Source organism: Numida meleagris, chromosome 4, assembly GCF_002078875.1.
Source record: "Numida meleagris isolate 19003 breed g44 Domestic line chromosome 4, NumMel1.0, whole genome shotgun sequence".
NCBI classification, from domain to species: Eukaryota; Metazoa; Chordata; class Aves; order Galliformes; family Numididae; genus Numida; species Numida meleagris.
The window spans coordinates 23,079,837-23,103,482 of NC_034412.1; the positions used below are offsets into that span (position 1 = coordinate 23,079,837).

Genomic DNA, 23,646 nt, shown 5'->3' on the forward strand with positions numbered 1-23,646 from the left:
TCACTGCACTCTCCCCCTATGGCAAACGGTTCCGCCCTCCTTCTCTAACCTCTTCATCCTCAGATCTGCCCACCAGCCTTCTCCAACGCAGACACAAGCAGAGAGGAGTATTTGCTGAACAGTCTCTTGACTCCGTGTGGGATAAGCAGTTACTGCTGTCCTTTGGGAGTAAGGCTGTTTGTAGCTCAGGATGCGCACACGTGTGTACTCCGACCACACAAGGATCTGTCATTCTCCAGCACTGCACTGTTCAGATGTAAGCACCATGAAATGGAAGTTAGATGCCATTTCCTCTTTAGGCGGTGCTGCACGTGAGCCACTAGGGATCATAGAGCTCTTTACGGTAGTGGATTAGGATGCACTCCTTGAGCAGCTGGAGCTGTCCTATGCTTTCTTTAGAAGTACACACACAAACAAACCTGTACACCTTATAGCCACAAGCATCATGTGCGTTTGGATCCTACCCCCTTGTTTATGTCTCCAAGTAGACAAGTTGTGTGTGGTTGGACACAGATATACATGTTTGAAAGAAACAGTGGCAGTGTCCTAAAAGCTGAAGTCAGTGAGGGATGGATGGGAATCCAGTTGATCAGCTTCAGCTGTCTGACCAGGACTTGTACTTCTCTGTTACCTTGAGTTAACTTACAGTAGATCAGAAGCTCTGCAAGGGTAGTGTCATTCCAACAGTACTCATTCTGTGCATCAGCTCTGTCCACTGTGTGTCATCGTATGGATCGATTGCATGGAGAGCTCTGTGAGGTCAAGCAGCTGTTTGACATTCAGAGCCATTCTGCTTCCTGCTGCAGCCATGCTCCAAAGACGCTGCTGTGAACATCAGCCATCCCAAAGAAGTGGCATGGGCAAGGCTAGCAGCACACTGTGGCCAGGCAGGACTGTCAAAAGAGCTACGCAGTCTCTTTGCAGTACACAGATACTCCTCTCAGTAGGGAGATTAGTGTTTGCACCCACTCAGTGGCTTGCAAGAGCTCACAGCTATTGTCCATTCAGGGCTACTCCATAGTATTCAGCATCGGACTTAGGCACTGTGGGAGCCTGGCTCCTAAAGCCTGCGTGCATCTGGGTGAAGCTGCAGGGCAGGTCCTGCTGAGCTAATTTTGGTCTACAGACAGTGCTTGCTCAGTGTGGACAGGAAGCCCTGCACATTGCAGTTCTGCCCATTTAGCAGGGTTGCACAGTTCTGAATTGCTAGTGTGCGCAGTTTAATCCCAGCAGCTGAGATTAAGCTGGACACTGTACAGTGTCAATGTCTGGAAAACTGAAAGAGCCAGGAAGGCAGCCAGGGATGGATGCTGGGCTGTACTGCTTCCATCTCCTTCTCCGTACCCACAAATACTGGTCTCTCCCAGCTTCACCCATGCTGCTTTCTTCTGCCTGCTGTGTGAGAGGGCAGCACTCTGGTATGCTGTGCGTGATCCACAGCCACAGCACTTCTGGCTCTGGGAGCTGTGCAGAGCTAGCACTGTGTGTGCTTAGTGTGGGGACTCTCCTGATGCACAGTCCCACTTGGCTCCTGCTTTGGATTATGGCTCAAATGTGGATGTGCAGAAGCACTGCCTCCAAAGGCCAAGTAGCCGGAGGAGAGGCGACCAAAGTTGCCATGCAAGCAGTGCTTCTGCAGCCATGTTGTTGCTTGTTGCAAGCATGCCTTGTTTCTTTGCCTTGGAGACGCAGCACTGAGCATGCCACACAGAGCCTAGACAAGGGACAGATGTACAGACAGAGAAAAGGGAAGTGAAAGTCCCAGTTCTCCTCTCTGATGCAGGTTGCCAAAAATTACTTTGCTCTGTCCCACCTTTGGGGGTTTAGAGTTGGAAGGACCTTTAAGTCTATCTCACAGTGGCAGACAGGGAGCTTTGGTCAATAATTCCCCAAACAAATCCTGCTTTGCTTTTGTTCATGGAGATGTATGGGGATAAATTATTATTGTTATTATTATTATTTGGTTTCAAGTCCCTTGCTGAACCCCTAGCTAGATGTGAGGATCAGACAGTGCAGGAATGGGGCAGACATTGCAGAGGATTCTAATGCACAGGTTGTTTTCAAGCCAGTCTGGGATTTATTTGTTCCCCACGGAGACCTGTCATGGGTAGGACCAACAGACAGGAAGAAGATGGAAACCCAGAGGGTCTGGCAAGAGACCATAAATAGGAAAGTGGACCACCACCGCCTGTGGGACTGAACCAGCCGGGGAGCAGGAGGGATCCACAGGTGGGGTTTTTGATACGGAATATGGAGACATGAAAGGAAAAGCAGGGAACGTGGGCTCACCAGTCGCTTCTATTGCAGCATGGAGAGAGAGCAGGGGCTGCAGGAACGTGTCATGCTCACTCTCTGAGCTGTTTGAGTTGAGGAAGTTCTCCGCGGCTGAGTTTCCTTTCCCTCTCTGCACTATTGAAACAGGAAGCTGGTGAGTTGGAGCTGCCTGATTGTTACGCACAGACACAGAGGCAGCTCTGGGAGCTCCTGTACTGGCATTTAGGTTTCCTTCAGCTGCAGCAATGGATCAGTGCTGGTACCACGGCAACATCACTCGCTCCAGAGCCGAAGACCTGCTCTCCAAAGTAGGCAAGGATGGCAGCTTCCTTGTGCGGGCCAGTGAGTCCATTGCTTCGGCGTATGCACTCTGCGTGCTGTAAGTACACTTTCAACCTGGCGCTTCACGCGGACACATTTGTCCCTGCTCATGCAGGGGTTACCCCCCTGCACCCAAACAGCCAGATACGAAGGTGCAGCCCAGCAGAGTGTGGCTGGCTTTCACCTGCTGGGCCACAGGGTAGGGTTGGGAGCTGACTGAACAAATGCAGGCTCTTTTACTGCTGTACTCTTTGCACCGCTCTTGCCACCGATACAAAAGGAGAGAACAGTCAAAGGTACTGTCACTGCGCTCTGAGATAAAAGAACCTCTTGACTTCTTGGCACCCTACTGTCCCTTGGGTCATGTACTTACATGTAACAACGCAAGCACTCAGCTCAGTACCTCTGAGGCATGTTCTTGCTCTGGTTCAGTGTGTGTTTAATCCAGCACTCTGTGCAGTGCCGTTTCCCATTCAGCAAATGGCATGAAAGAGTTCCTGGAGTGGAGCATGATGCGCTCGGCACAGCAGTGAGGCTACCTGCCCCAGTAACTTGGTTCATGGGGTAAATACTGTCATGTAGGAAGCAGGGAGAGGAGAGACGTGCTGGCAGCCCTGACCACCACATTTGGGCTGGGGCTGAGCCCCAGAGTGAGAGTCACCTGCCCTGGGTTTGCAGGGCCAGAGGAGACTGAAGGCAGCAAGTAAAGTCTGAGGCAGCAAACTTGGCATTATAGGGGGATAAGACAGTCACTCCCTGCATGGGAGAGACCATGAGAGTCTCTGTGAGACCCTCTTCTGCCTGTCAGATCCTTGTCACTGGATTAATAACAACTTATTTCCCCCCCTGCTGCCCATGAAACTACAAGTGGGTTTCTCAGTATAGCTTCTTTCTAAAAGTGTATTTCTTGCAGTGGTGAAAGCGGTGCTGCCGTTTATAACTCTGGTCTAACTGCTCGTCTCTGAGGTCAGGCTTCTGGAGACAGTACATGCTGCTGTGAAGGGTTGTCTCTGGCAGAAAGCATGGGGCTGGGCAGCTGCCCCATGTACATGGGCGTACTGAAGGCACAAGTTGCCTCTCAGGGAATGTTCTACTGGAATAGACCGCTGCTTCCATTGAGCATTTTTAGTACAACTGCTTTGTAGCCAGCACACACACACACACACACAAGATGTCTTTACAAAGCAGTGGGGACTGCAGAAAGGGAAGGTGCTGTAAAAATGTCTGCTAACGTGCATTTGCATAAGTTTTTCCATTGTAAACGTTTTTGCAGCCAACTTTGAAAGCCTTTGTGGCTTGAGAGACATGGGATCAGGAAATAGGAACAATATAATGACCAGGATTTTCTGAGCTGGGAGCCAAAGGTTATGTTTTTAAATCCATTCAGAGGTGACCGATGTGAATGGTTTGATTAAAGAAACAGGGAGCACCCAGCTGGGTCTGTCAGCAGTGGCCTGCCATTGCTCAGCTTCTGAGAAACGGCCCACAGACTGCTGTCTGGATAAAGAAGGTCCTTTCAGCTTCCTCTGGCCTGTAGTTAGTTTGTGGAGAGAAAGGGTAAAAGGAGAAGAATAAGTCTTTCCCTCTGAATGTCATCTTGACAAAGTGCGCTGCTTTCCTGAAGCTGGAAACCTCCTCGGAGATGTATGGGTTTCAGCTGTTACTGACTGGAAGGTGTTTGGAGTTGGAGTGCTTCGGTCACTCCTGTCTGAAAAATGGAGAGGCTAGAGACAAAGTGAGAGAAAGAGGTGGGATGGGAGCCTGGCTGCAGGAGGTTGTCACAAAAAGAGGATTATGTTGAAAGGGTCAACTGTGTATAGGTCAGGAAAACAAAACCCCATGAAATTTGGCTGGAAAAAGAAGTGTCACATTGTACAAAACTCTAATTTATTGGGCAGATCTGTTAAAATCCAGCAAAATTGTGGTTATTACATGATAGAGTGAAGTAGTGATTTTCTTGAAGAGCTGCTTTAGGAAAATAGGGCTTGTGTAAATGTGGACCAGTAAGGGAGGTGTATCTGCAGGATATTTTCAGATCCCCTTGTGCCTTCTCTAAAATTGACAGCAGCAGCACTGAACCCAGCAGAGTGCTGAAGCAGCAGATAGCACGGAACGCTCCTCCCCCAGCAATGCTGTCCTTGCTCTCTCTGCTGGTCACACTGCCCCATAAAAGGCAAGAAGCAAGGGCACTTTCCTCCTCCTTTCTCTGAGCTCAGACTGCTTGTCTTGCCAACTCATGGGCAAGAAATGGGCTAGCTCAGCAGAGGGGAGTGCAGGAGCAGCAGTGCTTCTAGAGAAGAGCTCACAGCCTTCAGCGCAGGTTTGCGTGCCTCCAGGAGGACTGTTCCCTGGAGGTACCATTTCCAGCACCCTGAGGGGATGACGTCTCTCGTGGGACGCTTAGGCAGACCTCTTTGTGGTTAGGATTTCTGGGTGCTTCCAGTATGCACATCATCACCTGTGCATGAGGACCAGTAGGAGGGGAAAGGGAAAGCACAAGCCTTGTCCCCTTTCTTTCTCTAGCTGACTGAGAAGACAAACAAAATGTTTAAGTGCAGGCAGATGTTGTATTCACCCCCCTCACACACACAGCCAGGCTGAGCAGCAGTAGGGCAATTCTGAACTCGTACGCAGATTCTAGGGAAGTCCTGAAATGTGAGAGCAACTGGGGCCATGTAACCTGACAGTCAGGATGCTGAGGAGGCAAAGGCTGAGGGTAGAAAATGAAGTACGCACCACAGCCTTCTCCATCCACATGCACTAAGCTAGGGGGCTGCTAGAAAGGACCGCTGCGTTTGATCCTCAGAAATGCTCCTCCCTGATCCTATCTTACCCAACAACTCTTTGTGGCTTTTCTAATACTTCTACTTTTCTTCAGCTTAAATGTCTTGACAAGTCTTATGACAGCTGCCTCATAACACCCTGTGTGATGGGGAACATTCATGGAAGGTCCTTTTGTGATGCAAGAGCCATTAAGCTGGTTTGTTTATCAGTTCCATAATCTCCACTCACAAAAATTTTCTCTCATCAGCTGCATAAGCAGTTCTGCTTAGCCCTGTTTGCGTATCAGAAGGAGGAAATGGTGTAAGAGAACTGCATTGGCAGATAAAACCAAAACCTATACCCTTCCTGGGGGGCATACCCTCCTCTGGTGCTGGCTGCCCTGGGCTCAGTGAAATGAGCAGAGTTGTGGCAGCCCAAAGTGGCTGAGGATTGTGTCCATGGCTTCTTCCAGCTCCCTGCTATAGCAGCTCCTCAGCTGTGGATGAGTAGGTGCCTATGGAATGGTATTGCATTGCTCACCGAAGCTCTGTGAGCAGTTCTGTGTCCTTGGCCATGAATGCCATCAGAAAGAGGTTTGTATGGATACATGACCACAAATCCTCCAAACACCCTGGGAAAATTCAGCTCTGATTTATGAATAATTACATTTGCAATTGCTTTTTGCGACTCCCTAAGATCCTGGTTGTCTCTCTTTCTCTCTCCTGCCTGGAGTGATTCTGAAAAGTGTATGATGAATAGGCTCACAGCAACCTCAGCCCACGTTTCATGATGATCCTGAGGGTAGTACAGTGGCTCTGTTACAGGCAACAAGGGTCTGAGAATGGATTCCATGTTTTCCTTTGAGAGGAAGGCGTTGAAACTAGCACCATTCATTGGCTTAAAGCCATATTGTGTGTTATAACAGAATGCTTTGCAGGTAACTTGAAAGGTTTGATTTTTCAGCCAACTTTTCCTATGTAAGCTCCCCAGAGCTCAGCGGCTGCTGAGGAATGTCATGCTTACCGCATTACAGCACTGCTGAGGCTTTCTTTCCTTGCCCTTGGGCTCTTCCACATTGATGTGACACTCTGCTGGGCAAAAGCCTCCTGTATTCTCCCTTAAATAAAAATCTAATTGAATGTAACTGGGACAAAAGATTGGTTATAGCTGATGTTACGCTGGAGGCTTGAGGGAAATGGAGAGAAATGTTTAAAACCCTTATGCATGAAGCTATCTGTCTGTCCAGGGATCTTCCAATACCTCCTCTCATGGGGAGGGGTGCTACCGTGAGATTCATTCCCTCTGGAGGTGACCTAACAGCATCTCCTCTGATCTGTTCCAGGTATCGGAATTGCGTTTATACCTACCGAATTCTGCCTGATAAAGAAAAGAAGCTAATTGTCCAGGTAAGCCACGCTGTGAATCATTCAGTCCCACGAAGATGCACTTAGTATTACTTGCTGAGTGTCTTTCACAGCGGTTCTAACACTGGGAGAACAGGATATAGGGAGTGAAACCAGTGCCCCACACCAGCACAGTGCTGATCTCCAGTCCAGTGGCACATGTGTGCCCTCAATTCAGTGGCACTGCCATGTTTTAGGTAACTGAAAACCTCAGCCCAGGGAATGCCTTTTCCCTTGCAGCTGGCTTCTAGCCAATACATTGTGAATCTTTTCACCCCAAAATTCCTGCACAATTTACTTACATTCAGAAAATGCAAACTGAGTTGCAGTCTCAGGATACAGATGGTACCAGGATTGAGGGCAGGAGTTTCACATCTTCATTTTATTCCTGTTCTGCTGCAGGATCACAAACGAGCCACTTTCCCTTCCTTATCACCTCTCAGGCCTTGTTTTCTCAATCTAGACCATGAAATAGTGAGGGATGGGTATGGTCTCTTACAGCCGTGAGAAATGGGCATGGATTTTGCAGAGAATGAAATGGAAGTGTCTGTGCTACCCACTTGTACCAGTTATTCAGGGTGGATCTATGATTGCTCTCTCCTAGCCCAGAAGGCAGTTAACTTCCCACACTAGAAATATGGCTTTTTACCAGTTCATCTCACACACATGGCTCATGTACACTGGCATACTTACGTGTTCCCTGATGTGCTTCAGGTGCATCAGGTTTTCTTTGAGATCTGCTGCAAAGAGCCTGTCTGAAAATAGAGTGAGAGGTTAGTGAGGCAAGGTGAGTGCTGGCAGATTTCCTTCAGTTGTGGGCTGCTGGCAAGAGCTGCGGACTCATATGGCATGGCTCTAAAGCTTCCTTGCAGACCACCAGGCAGCACTGTGCAGAGGAAGCCACGCTGGCTCTCAGCTGGAGGCTGGCACCCAGCTGGAACCTCTCATTCTGATATGGCTCCATGCTGTGTGCTTGGTTTTTTTCCCCATCATCTGGTTTATCTCAGCCTTGTTGACCTAAACAATGTGCTTTGACATATTGTGCTGGCATGATGATGTGTTGTGATGCTAAGACCGGTGCCCGGAAGGTGATACAGCAGTCATTGCTACTTCCAATACCTGGAGCAGATGGGATCAGGGTCTTATTGTATCTCTCCCCAGGCAGAGACAGCATGGGAGGGCCCAAGGAATGAGTACAGCTGTCTGAGTCCCAGGGCAGCTCTGTGGCAGAGCCCAGGACCTGCTGGCTGAGGTATGGTGCAGGTCTGGCATGTGCCTCTCTGCACTGCAGCATGGGAAGATGCGAGCCACGTTTCCCCTCAGTAGTGAGTTTGTGACAGCTCGGTAACCTTTCTGCAATGACAAAGGGCCTCTTTTTGAGCGCACCTATTCCTTTTGTCCACAAATCAAAGCACCGCAGCCATGAGAAATCAGTGTTTCGTTCTGCTGGAGCAATGGGCAGCTCAAGTGCTGGTCAAGATTTATGAATGAGCAGAAGGTGTGATTTCATTCTGCTGCTGGTGAGCACTAAACGTGACTTTGCACAAAGTCAGGTGAATCAAACTGGTGTCAGTCAGCTCAGGCTCTCCCCATTGTACACACTTCCACATCACAGTGGGAAGTGATGGACTTCTCCTTGAACTTTTTTGAGTATTGCTAATAAATGTCGTCATAGACAGAGACTCTGCTTGTTAAGATAACCATTAGTAGAAACCAAGGTAATTGTCTTACATATTAAGAACTGAATTAGTGTAAAAGGGATAGTGGAATTTCATTGAATTTCAAAGTACTTTTTTCTTAAATGGAAATTTAAAAGATGAGCATTTGCTTTGTTTTCATGATAAGTATTAAGTACTCACGTCAGAAAATACTGTTTGAACTCTTCAGCAAAGCTCCCTTGAATACTGATTGTTAACCCAGCACATTTACAGAGCACTGTTATTTAGTTGTGCCCCGTGGCAAGGTGCCTCCCTGCTATGATCTAAGGCTCAGGGGATGGAAAGTGTGGTGTCCCACTGTCCCCACTGATTTTTGCTAATATAATTACACTGTAACTCTTCCTTCATAGATGCTTTCATCCATGCCCCTGTACTCAGCACTGGTGAGGCCCCACCTCAAGTACTGTGTTCAGTTTTGGTCGCCTCAGTACAGATAGGACACTGAGGTGCTGGAGCAGGTCCAAAGAAGGGCAACAAGGCTGTTGAAGGGCTTGGAGAATATGCCCTATGAAGAGAGGCTAAGGGAACTGGGACTGTTTAGTCTGGGGAAGAGGAGGCTGAGGGGAGACCTCGTTGCTCTCTTCAAATACCTGAAAGGTGATTGCAGTCAGAGCGGAGCTCTTCTCACTGGTGACAGGACAAGGGGAATGGCCTCAAGTTGCGCCAAGAGAGGTTTAGGTTGGATATCAGGAAATACTTCTTTACAGAAAGGGTTGTTAAGCACTGGAACAGGCTCCCCAAGGAGGTGGTTGAGTCACCATCCCTGAATGTGTTTAAAAACCATTTGGATGTGGTGCTCAGGGACATGATTTAGCGGAGGGTTGTTAGAGTAGTATGGTTAGGTTGCGGTTGGACTTGATGATCTTGAAGATTCTTTCCAACCTGAGAATTCTATGATTCTATGATCACCCCACAGTTCTTTATAGGGTACTGCTGCCAATTAATCATATTCTCATCATTTCTGGGGAGGGATTATTGGACTAGCAATAGATTCAGCAGTAGCAGGTCTCTGTTGGGTCTTCTTGAGTGACACCTTTTGAAATCCACTGGATTTTTTAAGGAGATGCAATCTACTAGAAGTGCACTCAAACTGATTTATGCAGTTCTCTTGGCTTTTGTGGTGTGGTTGTGAGAGATTTCTCATGTGTGTGACGGGGAGGATCTGTGGTGGTACCTTTGTACCCTGCTTGCTGGGAGCTCTGGGTTAAATATCAGGGGTAGGCTAAAGAAAGGATATTGTTAACTCAAGTTTGGAATGCACAATGCCTTCCTCTTTGTACTGCACTATTGCAGGTTGGTGGAAGAGGCAGAGGAAGGGAGCTGGCTGCTTCTGCAAGAGACTTGGATTGTAACTGAGGCTTACAAGCCTCATGTTGTTGGCTGCTGTTCTTGGTATGTTGTTGGGCCAGGCAACTTTGGTTACTTGTCTGTTGTGTTTTGTATAAAACAAAAACTGTTTTGTGCATGTTAAAGAACCATGTTTAGGAAGAACGGTTCTCCTGTGTAAGGATGTGAAAATCGCTAAATAAGAAGAGTTTAACATTCTGAAAAAATTCCATTAAAAATGAAATCCTATTGAATTAGACCGGGTAGTACATTAACACAACAATCAAATACTTCAAATCAAACAAATACTTCTTATTTCTGGTTTTAAAATAATAATTTAAAAAAGGCACAGGAGAGATGCAGTACTAAATCCTGAGGTTAGCCTGGATCCAAAGAAGGGCTCTGATTGTGCAGTGTGACATTTTTTTGCTTCCACAGTGCTCCTTCCTGAAGCTCCTTCCTGTCCAGATCCGGGCTGATGTCTGTCAGTCGTTTTTCATACTGAGAGCAGATTCAGAAGATGTGTAAAATCACAGCTACACGTGCAGCACTGGTGACATGACAGCTCTCCCCTTGCCAATCTGTGGCATTTTTTCGGCTTTAAAGCTGTGAGTTAGTTCACATTTTATGTGTATTGGTGAATAGATTTCAATTTTCTGTTCTTAATTAGAGCCTGGTTTGGCACTGGTGGAATGATGCTCCATGCTATTGTTTGCATGGTTGAATTAACTTTTCAGTACAGGTGACAGACAGGGAGGTGCACATTTTTGCATTCAGAGGTGCGTGGTTTTGCATTCAAGCCGATGAAAAAATATTTGCATATGTCTGTCTGGCATTTTGTGACATGTGATGCGATCTTGGCTTTCTGCACTGCAGCAGCTGGGCAGCAGTCAGCATGGCCAGGTCTGGAACCCCTCTTGCCTGCCAGATCTGGAGTCAGACTGGTCTCCCTCAAAAACATACCAGGCTGTAGTGGTTAGAGTCATTGAGATTCTGTCCCCTCTCTTCTTTCCCTTCTTTCCTGTTGGGGCTGTTGAGTTTTTTTCCTTCCATTAACTGAGACATCCAAATGCAGGCAAACAGATCCATGGCTTGGATGAATCCAACCTGCATCCTGCCAATGAAAACTAATTTAAGGAAGAGGGGGAGGGGGGACAAAAATCCTTGCAGCGGAGGATCTGTTACAGCGAATAGAGATCTTTGTCCCACAACAATTAGTCATCAAGATCTATGTGCTAGCCTGCAGTGTCTCACCACACCGCGAACAGGAAGGGAGCAGAAGCCGTACAGTAGCGCAGAAGCCCAGGGACGGGGATGTCAGGGTGGCAACCTGCTGCCTCTGGGTTAGTGTAGCTGCTCCCCGCCTGTCTTTGGGAAGAACGCCTGGCGTGCTTCGTAGAAACAGATAGGAATTTTCCTTGCTCTAACATGGAGGCATAGTCAATGCAGAGTTGCCGTAAGTTTGCAAAATGACTGAGCATAATCATAACTGTGCAAAGAGTGCTGGAGTAGCAAAGGAGCCCTTGGAAATAACAAGACCCAACTGGCACCCAACTCGGTCACTCTAAGGCAGACATCTGTGGTCAGTTCTTGCCATCTAGTTTCACTGAAGGTAAAACTTTCCTACACTTGTCACTTAGTTCTCATGTATATATCGAGCTGACGTGCCACTGGGACCCTCATCACTTCTTAGCCTGAATTCGTTGGCATCTTAGCATCTCAACTGAGGAGAGTGCTACCATTCCATTTTCCTAACAGGAAATTAAGTCCCAATCTGTTAAGGAGGATTGGGTTATCAAAACTAATTTTAAACAGTGTCCTCTGCTGGCTCTCCTAGGTTCAGGAGATGCGTGTGTACATCAGCATTCATCTCCTCTCTTTCAGTTGTGTGTTCAAAGCTGGATGTAGTTAAAGGTGAGTTTGTACCTCTGTAGTCAGTGAGGAAGTAATAGGTTTCTGCCCTGTGTGGGCTGAATGGTTCTCAGCATGTCATCTCTCTCTCTTGGCTTAAGAGTCTGACCCCTTTATACTGTGTGACCTGTGACAGGCTGAGGTTGGGTGAGAGATTCCCATTACAGCTCATTCCCATTTGGTGTGGGAGGGCACTGAGGTCAAACGCTGCTGGTGGAAAATTACTACTTTTGCCTGATGGTTTACTCTGCATTGCTTTTATATGCTGTAATTGTAAAGAGCCATTGGCAGAAGCATAACCTGCATCCTAAGCAGGGAGAGAGAGCTAGAATTCACAAAGATCCTTCAGAAAAGCAGCTACAGTGGGTGCTTGAAAGAGGCAGTGAGAAGGGAGCAGGTGCTGGGGCTGGCTCGTAGGTGAACACGGATTGGCACAGGGCACTGTGGGAGCATTGCTAAAGCGCGTGGAGTTTGGATTTCTGATCTATATCTCTAGGTGATGAGCTGGTGTTACCTGATGGCAGCTCAGTGATCTAGCTGCTGCACAGTCAGGCAGCTCACAGGTAACAGCACTTGGTGGGCCAGGTCTGTAGGATCAGGCACTCACCTTGCAATGCTCGGTGTGAAGGTTGGGGCGAAGATATCTTGGTAGACAGATGGCAATGTTGCCAAAATAGGCTGCCACCAGAGATCTTGCTAAGGCAGGAGAGGCAGCCTGCTAGCTAAAGGAGCAGCTCTGCTCCCCTTCTTTTTTCTTTCTTTTTGCCAGCTCCCGGGCTTGGCAATTTCCGTGGAATACTTTCATGTCAGAAGGAGTCACGGAAAGCTGCTGTCTTCTCACACTGTGTAAGAGACTGTATGACAGTATGGAAAACACTCCTGTTTTGAAGGTCACTGCCTGTCACTTTCTTTCTTTTTCACCTTCCCGGAATGCTGTAGGTTCCCGACTCCCTTGCAGTGGTCTGCCCGCATCTTCCTGCACTGTGCTTTGTGCATAAATGCGGAGACGTTCATGGTGCAGCGCTGCTGCCAGCTCGGCATTCTGTGAGCATCTGTACTGGAAATCACTGTTGTTGCAGAGGTTTTCTATACCGTAATTAGACTTACTGCTTGCTGCAAAGGGAGGACCTGACTCTATTTGCTTGTAGATTTTGCTGACCTCGGTGAAAACGATAGGTGCCCTGGCAACACAGTTTTACACCGAGTGATCATCGAGCTTTCTTTTTTCTTTCTTTCCTTTTTTTCTTTTTGGTGGTAATGTTCTCAGTTCTGACAGAAGGCCGTGTGCAACAGGAAATGAGCAGAGCAGTGCGAGCAGTGTGAGGCAGCCCAGTGGTGGTGACTCACTGCACAACTGACACAGAAGCTGTAGGTTACCTCTGTCCTCGCAGCGTGGGCTCCCAAAAAGCAAGAGGGCTGATAAAGGGTTTCCTACTAAGCCCTCCCTCTGCAGCCCACCTCTAGAAACACATTTTGGGGAAAATACCTGGATTTCTATTCTGTTGGTGTATGGGTTGGCTAAATATGCCAGAAAGACCAACATCCTCTGTCCGAGACAGGCATGGGACGTGCAGTGAGAGGGCTGCCAGTCTGCATCGCTGGTTGCAGGGCTGTCCTGGCCTCTGGGGGGAATTTGTCCTGGTTTCTGTGTATGAGTCCTGCAGGGTGGAGCTCGGTGTAAAAGCTCCATCCGGCACTCTAACCTGCTCTCTGCAAGCAGACGTTCACACAGCTGCCCATCCTGCCAGCACAATCTGATAACAGCATGAGTTTAGGTCAGTTCCTGGTGTCACCGCTGTTGTCACCAACGTCAGAAGCAGTTTGTGGCTGTTGTGGCACGTGCAGCACCAGCTCCCTTGTGGGCCCCTTGCAGAGAGGGGCAAAGCTTTTGGGGTTTTTCTCCCTTTCTTTGATACCGTGCTGTAAATTGGTGTGCTGCTCTGACACCTGAGGCCAAGAAAGGGTTTTCTCTGGTACGGATTTTGTGGTTTGCTTTGGAGTTTGTTCATCTGTCTATATCTGATCAAAACCTGTCTACTTGGAAACTGTACTTGAGCTGGTTTGAGTGGGAGATAATGCAAAGCATGATCCTTTGGGTGATGTCGACACCTTCACAACCCTGCAACCTCTTAGAGCTTCTGCTGCCAGCTGTGCATTATACATATTCTTTCCAGTACTTGAGGGGAGCTTATAAACAGGAGGGAGACTGACTTTTTACACAGTCTGATAGTGATAGGAGGGGAAATGGCTTTAAACTAAAAGACTGGAGATTTAGATTAGATGTGAGGAGGAAATTCTTTACTCTGAGAATGGTGAGGCCCTGGCTCTGCTGCCCAGAGAAGTGTGGATGCCTCATCCCTGGAGGTGCTCAGGGACAGGCTGGATGGGGCTGTGGGCAGCCTGAGCTGGGGGGCAACAGCAGGGGTTGGGGCTGGGTGATCTTTGAGGTCCTTTTCAGCCCAACCATTCTGTGATTCTATGGTTCAGTATTACATACAAGGCCTCACTTTGTACTTACTTAAATTGATGCCAAAGCCTTACAGGCTCCACTGAGGATAGGGCAGGTGCGAGTCTGCCTTGCAGGCAGCATGGAGACGTTAAGATATCCATGGTCTGCTTGCAGCTGAGAGGCATCGGGTGCTGTTGAACCCCTCCTGCTTTGAAAGGCAGGAGGTGACCAAGTGTCCCACCAGGGGCACGCGCTGCTGTCTGAACAGCCACCTCCTCCGGGCAGGTGTGTGCTGGTGGGCAGGGCTGCCAAAATGCGTGACTGCATCCCAGGGGACCATAGTGGAACAACTGCACCTGCATTGGTGTAAGATGAGAAGGGAGAAGCAGCATTGCTCAAAGGATGGAAGGGTGCTTGGATGGAGTATTTCAGTAGGGAATGGTGAGAGACAGCAAGTATCATAATAGTACTTTCAGGAAAAATAATGCTGAAAATGGAACTGAGTTTACCTGAATTACTTGGGCAAGATCACTGATTGCACAGAAAACTTACTGCTTCTGCAGTACTCTGTTGGCACTGAAATGTTGAGCTGTAATTAGGATGATTGCTTTTCTTGCAGAGAAACAAGGGACAAGTGGACAGCCAGAGAAAAATTAGGAACAAGATCTTGAAACATAGGGAAACGTATTTCTACCATGCTCAAAAATGTAATTTAGTTATGTTAAACTTCATTTTATTGCTGAAAATGGTACAATTCCAATTTTAGTATCTTCCAACGTTGATTTTAAATCAATCATCTGTAGAACTCTTTACACTCTTGAAACACAGGACTGAAATTAATTGGCAGTGGGGGCCTCGCAGAATCTGCGTGTCTCTGCCGTGTATCCAAATCTGTTTATACAAGGAAAATGTTCTTTCCGCCATTGCATCTGAGGTAGGAATAAACATAATGCATTTTGCAGGTTAAAAAAAAAAACGGAAAGAAGCAGATTTAATAAGAAAACACGAGGTATTTCCTGAAACATGCACATTCCTGCTACTGAATCCCTCAGTATACAAAATCCTTCGTACAAACAAACCATATCCAGCTTTTGTTGAGTATGAACCCTTTCAGAACATTTCCAGTTTCCTGAAAATATAGCTGCAAAATATTTCAAGATTCCAAAGGTAAAGATTAGATCTGTTAAGTAGTAATCAGTTCAGCAGTTCTTGTTTTAAAAGACTAATTGTTTCACCTTGTTTTCCTTTCAAAAGTCTTCGACCACCCTTGAACATGCACCCAGCTGCTCTTTGCTACCCCATGGGATCTTTCGGGTCCTGCTGTGGACACATGAGTGCACAAAGATGAGTGCTTGAGTTTGCTGTTGGCACAAAAACGGGCCCAACACTTTGGCTGGGGGTTGTTGGGAGCCCATGGCCCATCTCCAGTGCCACAGAAACCTTCTCCACCATCAGACCCTCTGCAGGAAATTCTGCCCACCCCTGTAGATGTTCTCATCCCAAATCAACCACTTCTGTGAGCACGTTTGAAAGGAAGGGTAGTAATGGAGTGAGAACTGTCAGAAGGTGTCCAATTTCTGTCTTCAGGTCATCACCTCTGACAGTTTTCCATCTTGGTTCTCCACTGGAAGTCAAAGTCAGCTCCCTTCTTCCAGTTCCATTCCTCTAAAGCTTTCCTTTTCCAGTATGTTAAAGTAACACCCAACAAAGCTGGGATCCAAAAACCTCATGGACAAAGCACAGCCAAGCTGGCCATGAGCTGGCAGTGCTCTGTGTTCCAGGCTGAGCCTAAATTAAAATTCCCAGGTAGCTCTGGATTAGACCTCAAATTTGGCAGGGATGTAGTGACCTGATGCAGTCAGTAGTAGGTGTGCTTTGTGACTGAATGCAATAGAAGCCATATGCAGCGAAAGTGCTGGTTTTCACAAAGGCATTGCATAACCTTTCCAGAAGTTCATCTTCATTATGTGCCACATCCCTGCGCATGTAAAAATAGAAATGGGTTGTTCTAGGGAGCAAAGTTTAAAAAAAATTTAGCTTCACATCCAGTTTTATTCCAGAGATATTGTGGGAGACCATAAAAGATGAAGATTTGAGGGATTCTTGTTTGCATTAATTTTTTTTGGTGGGTTTTGTTAAATGGGAGTGCTTCTTCAGGTTAGATTCATAGAATCACAGAATGGTTGCGTTGAAAGGGACCTTAAAGCTTATCCAGTCCCAATCCCGGCCATGGGCTGGGTGCACCCCACCCAAGTGCAGCAGTCCTTGCACTTGGCCTTGCTGAACCTCATTACATTCACATGGGTCCATTTCTCAGGCTTACCCACATCCCTCTGCATGGCATCCCTTCTTCGGTTGTATCAGATGCTTAGCTTGGTGTTGTCTGCAGACTTGCTGAGCATTTTTGGTGCAGTGTTGTTCTGCGAAGTGTTAATGAGTTTTGTCTTACTCATACAATAAGTAAATGAAACAAAGGGTAATCCCTTGAAATAAAGAGCAAGAGGTCAGCTCAAATGTCACAAAATTAGAAAACAATTGCTGTAGTTAAAAGCCTGAGAAATTTTGCTGGCAGAAGACAGGAAACTGTAACACTAAGATGCTCATGCTTATCTGTGCATCACTGTATGGTTTTTTATTATGCAATCCCAGAAAGTGGTGCAGTATAACATGGAGAATGCAGCTGTTTTACACGCATGTTCTGCCTGCAATGATTGCTTCAGCAGTGCATCATCAATAAATTACTTTTTTAGTGTTATTTTAAATTTTCCACTAGATATTTTACGTCATCTTTAATGCTTGATGTCTGTTGAAACTGGGATCCATTCAGCACAGAAGACAACGAGGAAGGCAGAGAGCTGAGTATGGATCCTCCACTGTTTGCCCACACAGCTTAGAGGACACCCCAAAATGTAGTGCAGGACCAATCTGCAGGCACAGATGGTGTAGATGCACATTCACCTGCCTCCGGGAAAAGTTTCTTCTCATAGGACTTCCAACCCCATTTGCTTTTGCTTGAGGGTGTTATTTATTGCCTTCCAATGGTGGAAAAGTGGAAGAGAACTTGGGAACTGCCTTCAGAAATGATGGTTGTTAAATTTGCTGCCTTTGGTTGCATCACTGACTCTTGAGAACCTGTGTTTTCAGGCTTCTTTTGGTAACCAGTAGGACCTAGATACTTACTGAAGTAACGAAAATGGAAATTTTCATTTGACTCAAAGAGCTGATGCTTTTCAGTAGAAAACCAAAAAGCACAAGGCTTGTGTTAAAATTACACAGAAGTAGTGTACTCCAAAACTTTTGCTTAGATTCTACCCACGCGCTTTCAGAAGTGCTAAAAATTGTTTTGGATCCCCATGGCTCTGCAGACTTGCACCCTGTAGCTAAATTTAATGCCCGTCCCTCCTATTCTGTCGTGGAGCTGTACTGTTTGGTTGCTGTTGATGTAAATCTTCCTTGTTCTAACACAGGGAAATTACGAAAGGTTCACTTGCTCAGGAGGGGTCTCTTGTTAAAAGCTGGATCATAATATGCTGTCTTGATAAAATCCCTCCTGATAGCTTGAGTTTGAATGTTTTATTTAGTGTGAAGGACCACCTCATGTATGTGGTGCTGGTGCTTTTTATAACTAGCCCCAGGTTGAACAGGGCTGTGAGCAACCTGGGCTAGAGGGAGGTGTCTCTGCCTGTAGCAAGGGGTTGGAAATAGAGGATCTTAAATGTCCCTTCCAACCCAACCCATTCTATGAACTACTTGGCGTTCCTAAATGCTTGTACCTAAATATTTTACTTAGGTATTTGGCAGCTACCATACTTCTTGTGTGAATTGTGGAGTGCCATAGCAGAATGGAAACAGGATTTCAGTACATTACTTCTGTGATCTATGTCTTTATTCTGTGTGGGAGAGTGCCAGCTCAAGTAACTTCTGTATGTCCTTTACTTTCCAGAACTTCTAATGTGTTTTTCTTTAGGATGCAGAATTTGTACTCTGCTGAAAACTTCTTTCTCCACATTTGCAAGCATCCCAATTCTGCCATGGGAGCATTTTCTACCTGTGAACATGGCCAATCACTGGGCTGCCAGAATGAAGCCTGGGTGGAATCACACAGATGAAAACTCTTGCAGGGCCGGAGGAGATCAGAAGTGGCAGATATGACAGGATCTTTTTAAGGTTAACTCAAAGTGGGCTCACATTCCATATGTTGAATGTGTTAAACAGTTAAAACAGCATGAGCAGAATGGAAAGACTGTCCCAAGTCTTTCCCATGAAATTACGGATACGGAAAGATGAGAGAGCTATTGTGGCCAGAACTGGATTAGGAAAGAGTTCAGGTTTTAAACTAGATTTGCACTGTATCTGAAATCATTATATGTCTCCACTTAGCAATAGAGGTAAGAATGCTTATTTGCACCTGGTTGACCTGCTTACAGCTGGCATTAAGAGAATTCACATTTCATGCACTTGTTTCAAGTGAGCAAGGAAGTAGGTGTTGAGCTTTAACAAATGTTCTGTGCACACTAGTATGAAAGAGTGAGAATCACTTAATGATCCCATTTTTAATGCATGTAATGGGAAGGGAATTGTGATGCAGTGCCACTAATTCATGTACAGTATCTCTTCTGTTGGTACTATGTATAAAGAGATGGTAGAGGCAATATGTAATGATGTCTTTCCATTCCATTTTAGGAAAAGAAGGACTATTATAGGACTGGCAAAGCAGCAATTTTCTTTTTTTTTTCCCCTCCTTTTAACTTCAGGTTTTTTTTTGTTTGTAATGTTTCAGCCAGGAACACAAACTGGAAGTAATGCATAGCTCTTAGTGAATTGCAGTTCCTTGTTTCCTTCCAACAATAATCTCATCTTTCAGAACTTCTGAATCTCACTTCCCCAGAATTTTTCTGATTTCTGTGTTTTCACCCGAAGTCTTAAATGTAAGAGGCCACTGTAGCAAAAGCAACATGAGCAAGCAAACTCAAGCATGGGGACCAGGCCGTATGCAAAGTAGGAGAAGGCTGTCTCAGAGGAGACAGAGACTGTTCACCTCCAGTTCTCTCCAACATTACTCAGATTTTGTTTCTCCCAGGAGCTGTCCTGTTCTCCCAGAATTCATACATTTTTGGGAGCAAAGCATCTGCCAGCAAAGCATCTGCCAGCATCTGTGCCCAGGCTTGTTGGCTTCCTGCCCTTATCTTTTCCCTTCTGCCCAGTTCCATGCCAAGACCCCTCTCGCTGTGCTCTGCCGACTGTCTGCATGGCCCTGCCAGCCTGCAGGGTCCCATCACATACCGAAGCCCCTCCCTGACCCTCCATGTCACAGGATCCCCACTTTGCTCAGCTGCTCACTGCTCCTCTCGCTTCCCACTCCCTTCCCAGACCTATGTTCTTCCTACCCCTGCATGTTACATTCAAAATAGAGTACGTTTCTGGGTGACTTGTATTTTGGGAAGTAGCTGTTTCTCCCAGCTATGATTCCTATCTGTGGTCTCAGTCCTGTGAAATGCTCCTTACATTGCTTAGCACGAGATTTCATCTATAAATAAGAAGGTTGGAAAAGACCTCTGAGATCATCCAGTCCAACAGCTGATCCATCACCACCAATACCCATAACCACAACTCTCAGCGCCACTGCTCCTGTGGCACAGCCTTTCTTTGATGTAAGCAGCTATTTTTCATCTCTGGCACAGTAACCAAATTTCTCCTTGAGAGCCAAAAGGAAATGTTAAGATGTCACGCAGGCTTCCTAGCTAGCAGGCAGTCCATGACAACTGTTTGCTGAAACAGGAAACCTGTGAATTTTTTTTTTTCAAATGGAAAAATAAAAATCGTTTCTGCCAGCATTTAGCAGCCAAGTGGGAGTGACTTGATTTTCAGCTTCCACTTCACTTTGTGGGTTTTACAACAATTTTATAACTTTGAAAACTTACTGAAATGCCTATATATGGGTTTAAGTACCTGGTGTAAGGCACTCTGTTAGAAAGGACTGGACTTAAGCAATGCAAGCAGATGACCAGTTTCCTAGTTCCTCCTTGTGCCTTGGCTCAGGAAAGGAAAACACTTCCTCTTCCTTCTGAGGGCCCCAGACTTCCTGTGCCATCTATTTATACGGTTGTTGTAATGAGCCCCAGCTTAACCACTTCCTTGCCTGCCTTCGTTTAGGCTTCACATCTTTTCAATCTGTTTTCACTTTGCCTTCGTAGTCCACCTGCAGCTTCTCCTGAAGTTATGCTCAGAGCTACATCTCCATCTTTGAAGCATGGTGTTGTCAGGGCGTTTTGTTTGCCAGATGACGTGGCTTGGAGATAATGAAGAAGAGCAGACTTAGGCTGGGCCCTGTTGGTCTTTTTAGACCAGGTATAAAGGAAGAAAAGATGATCAGCTGTATTAAAAGCTGTCAGAACATTTAGGTGGAATGGAAAGGGGCCACAAGATGTAACCAAAGAGCAATGATTAAAGGCTTTAACCATAGGACATGAAACTGTGAGAGAAGGTGCAAAGGAGGGCTACAAAGATGGTGAAGGGTCTGAAGGGAAGGTGTGTGAGGTACCCTGGGTTGTTGGGCCCAGCTCAGAGGCTGAGAATTAGGAGTGAAGAGGCTTTGCAAGGAGTCTAGCACTTTGTTCAGGCTGGAGCAAGAGTGGGAGCTCCCTAAGCAGCTATGAGGGATGCCTGGGTGCTCTGCTGCAGTGCCTCCAGAGACGTGGATGCTGTCTCTGTGCAGCCTGACCTCAATGTGAGTGTCTGGCAAGTTTCCTTGAGATGTGCTGCAAAGCCAGCCAGCCACGTCCTCATGGGACCTGCCCCATAGCTCATTGCCATCTTCTTTATACGAGAATGTAAAGCTTATGGAACTATTCTTGTGACCTCTGCAGGCTGTCCCTTTGCTGAACTGTACCAGGACCTTTCTTTTGAGCTTTTCTTGTAAACCACATTTTCCAGCTCTTCTGCCATCTTCGTCATTTTTCCTGGGGACTCTCCCTGGTATTTTTACATGCTCCTTAAAAAATGGCGCCCAGGCTGGGTGCAGCAGCCCTGATAAGGCAGCACTGAGTACAGCAAGACAGCTTCCTGGCTCTCATATGACAGTCCCATTAATAGATCTCAGAAAGACATAGGCTTTTTCTGATGCAGTTTCTCACTATAAAACTGCTGCGCAGCTTCTGATTTGCTGTTATCCAGATTCCTTTGTGCAATTCTGTTTTACAGGCTGTTCCCTATATGCTCACTCAGTGCTTCCTTTCCGTATCTTGTGGCTATCATTGGTGCAGAGCGGAGGTGCTTGTGGCCACGCTGCAGGCACCACTGCAGAGCGTGGTGCCACAGAGCAGAGCTCTGCTCCTGTGTCATGGGAGCTGCGTGAGCTCCTGGGAATGTGGTGTGTTGCTGTGGAGATGACACTCGCCATCCACATTTCTAATGACTCGAAACAATTCACTCTGCAATTAAAACAAGATCTATCCTGTGATAACCCTGAGGAAATAGTTACTTGCTAAATGGAGGCAGGGGGGCGGGAAGTGAATTTCATTTTTGGGTGCTGCTCGAGTGGTTCCAGCTTGTTCTGTGCTGTCCCATCCTGCCCGTTTTGTTTGCATGGCCCTGTTCCACCTCTGCTCCCCATTCCAAACACGAGAGCGAGTTTGCATGTAGTTAAAGCTCCATTTTGCCTTGCTGCTGTCATCCTGTCTGGAGAAAGTTCATTCAGAGCATGCCATCGGTCTGGTTTTCACTAATATTCTCTACAAGATGCTGACCAACACAATGCTGATACTGTACTACTCACCCCTGCTTTTCCTCCCTAACCTGTGAACCTTTTCTGCTAATTCAAGTTGGAGGAAAGTGCGTGTCCTAACTGTGTGCTGCTTTGCTTTGCTCACTGGCAGTAAAAACAGTTTGGCTGGCCTTTGGGCAGGCCCACCTCACAGCCCACGCACTGGTTGCAGCCCAGCTAGGCTCTCTGCATTATGCTGATGCTGCATAGGCACCGGCTCTGCAGTCCCAGGTGCTGGCTGGGGACACACCGCCGCAGGAAGGCCCTGTCACCCTGTGCCTCACAGCGATGTTGTGGCTGTCGGGGGCTCACACAGCACTTGTGTGTCCCATGGTACCCAAACACCTTGCAGCTGTGTGTTGAACAATGTGACAAGAGTTTGTCATGCGGGGTTTGTTCTCATCCTTTCCCCAAGGGAGAGGCAAATGCAGAGCAGTCTTGCTTTCACTGTCAAAGAGCGTACAGTTTTAGCTGTGTCTCTGTGCAAAGGGAGGCAGTGCAAAGCCCTCACTCAAGAAGAGCTCTTTTCACAGCACAGGCAACAACAGGCTGAGGGGATTGTTGGGCACTTGGAGCCGGAGGGGCACAGCCCTTCCCGCGTGCTTCCTTCACCGAGTCCTTGCAAATAATAACAATTATAATACAGAAGAAAACGAATGAGAACAATCCAGTGATCTTTGCACTCAGATTCCTGCGATGCATAGCAAGGCTGTGCTGCCGCTGTTGCTTTTGTGGTGTCGCGGAGGGCCCTGGAGTTCCCCCACAATGAGAGGGAGCTGAGCAAGTTCGAGGCCTCCCCGTCCTTCCCCCTGCACTTGGCCACAGCTGCTCACAGCCCCTGACCCACTGGTTCCAGTTCCTGTTGCAGCTCTCGCTGTCTGCGCAGCCGCTCAAGACGCACGTTCAGCTCCCTCCTGAGCAGCATCATAACATGAAGTGCCGTCCTCTATTTTTACTGTGTGCAGTGGAGAGTTGGTCCCTTTTGCTTTGAGTGCTTGGGGAAGGGCTGTCAGAGCAGCCAGCACTACCACAATGGAGCCTGGCTCCCTTCGGGTTGCACCTCGGAGCAGGGCTGGGGAGGCATAGGTCCCCGCTGTCCCTGTGAGAGGAGATGGCAGGGTTCATGGTGGTGGCTGGAGCTTGCCTGGACAGCCAGAAATGAGGGGGAGCCTCTCTGCATGTGTCCCTGCACGTGAGCTGGGGTTCGTGGTCTGCTGGGGAACCTGAGCTGGACCACAGGCGTTGGTCCGCTCCTGAAATGCAACACAGTGTGTTAGAGGAAGGAGATCGTATACAAAATACTTCTTCTTCTGGTTACCACAGAGACCAGGACAGTTTCAGAGGCTGAAATGTCCTCGGCAGCAAAAAGTGCTAATTCAGCCTTTCCTCTCCCTTCCGTTTGGCCTGGAAGGCTTGCCTTGCAGGCACCCTTGGCGGCACTGGGGCAGGAGGGACGCGGTGTGGGAGCAGGGTGCTCACCCCATCCATCCCTGGGGAAGCAGGCAGGTGGCGAGGTCTTTGGAAAGAGGAGTAGGAGTGTGAAGACAAGTTTGGAAAGAGGAGGAGCGGGGGCAGGCTGCAGGAGTTTGAGAGGTGGAGGAGTGCTCAGACAGCAAAGCTTTCTTCCTGCAAAGATGCAGGCAGCAAACCCTGGCTCTCCTCTTTGCTCTCCATGTGCTTTAGGCTATGAAGGACCTAACGCCTTTTTCCAGGTGCCGT

General features: G+C 47.3%; 1 protein-coding gene across 3 annotated transcripts in view; it reads left to right on the forward strand.

The window, feature by feature from the left end:
• Positions 2,405-23,646, forward strand: part of INPP5D (inositol polyphosphate-5-phosphatase D) — a 48,600-nt gene continuing 27,358 nt past the window's right edge. For all 3 annotated transcript variants that reach the window (XM_021395327.1, XM_021395328.1, XM_021395329.1), the window contains exons 1-2: positions 2,405-2,653; positions 6,701-6,764. In XM_021395327.1, coding sequence (XP_021251002.1) covers positions 2,520-2,653; positions 6,701-6,764 — 198 coding nt within the window. In that variant the 5' untranslated portion in view covers positions 2,405-2,519. The remainder of the gene's footprint in view (positions 2,654-6,700; positions 6,765-23,646) is intronic.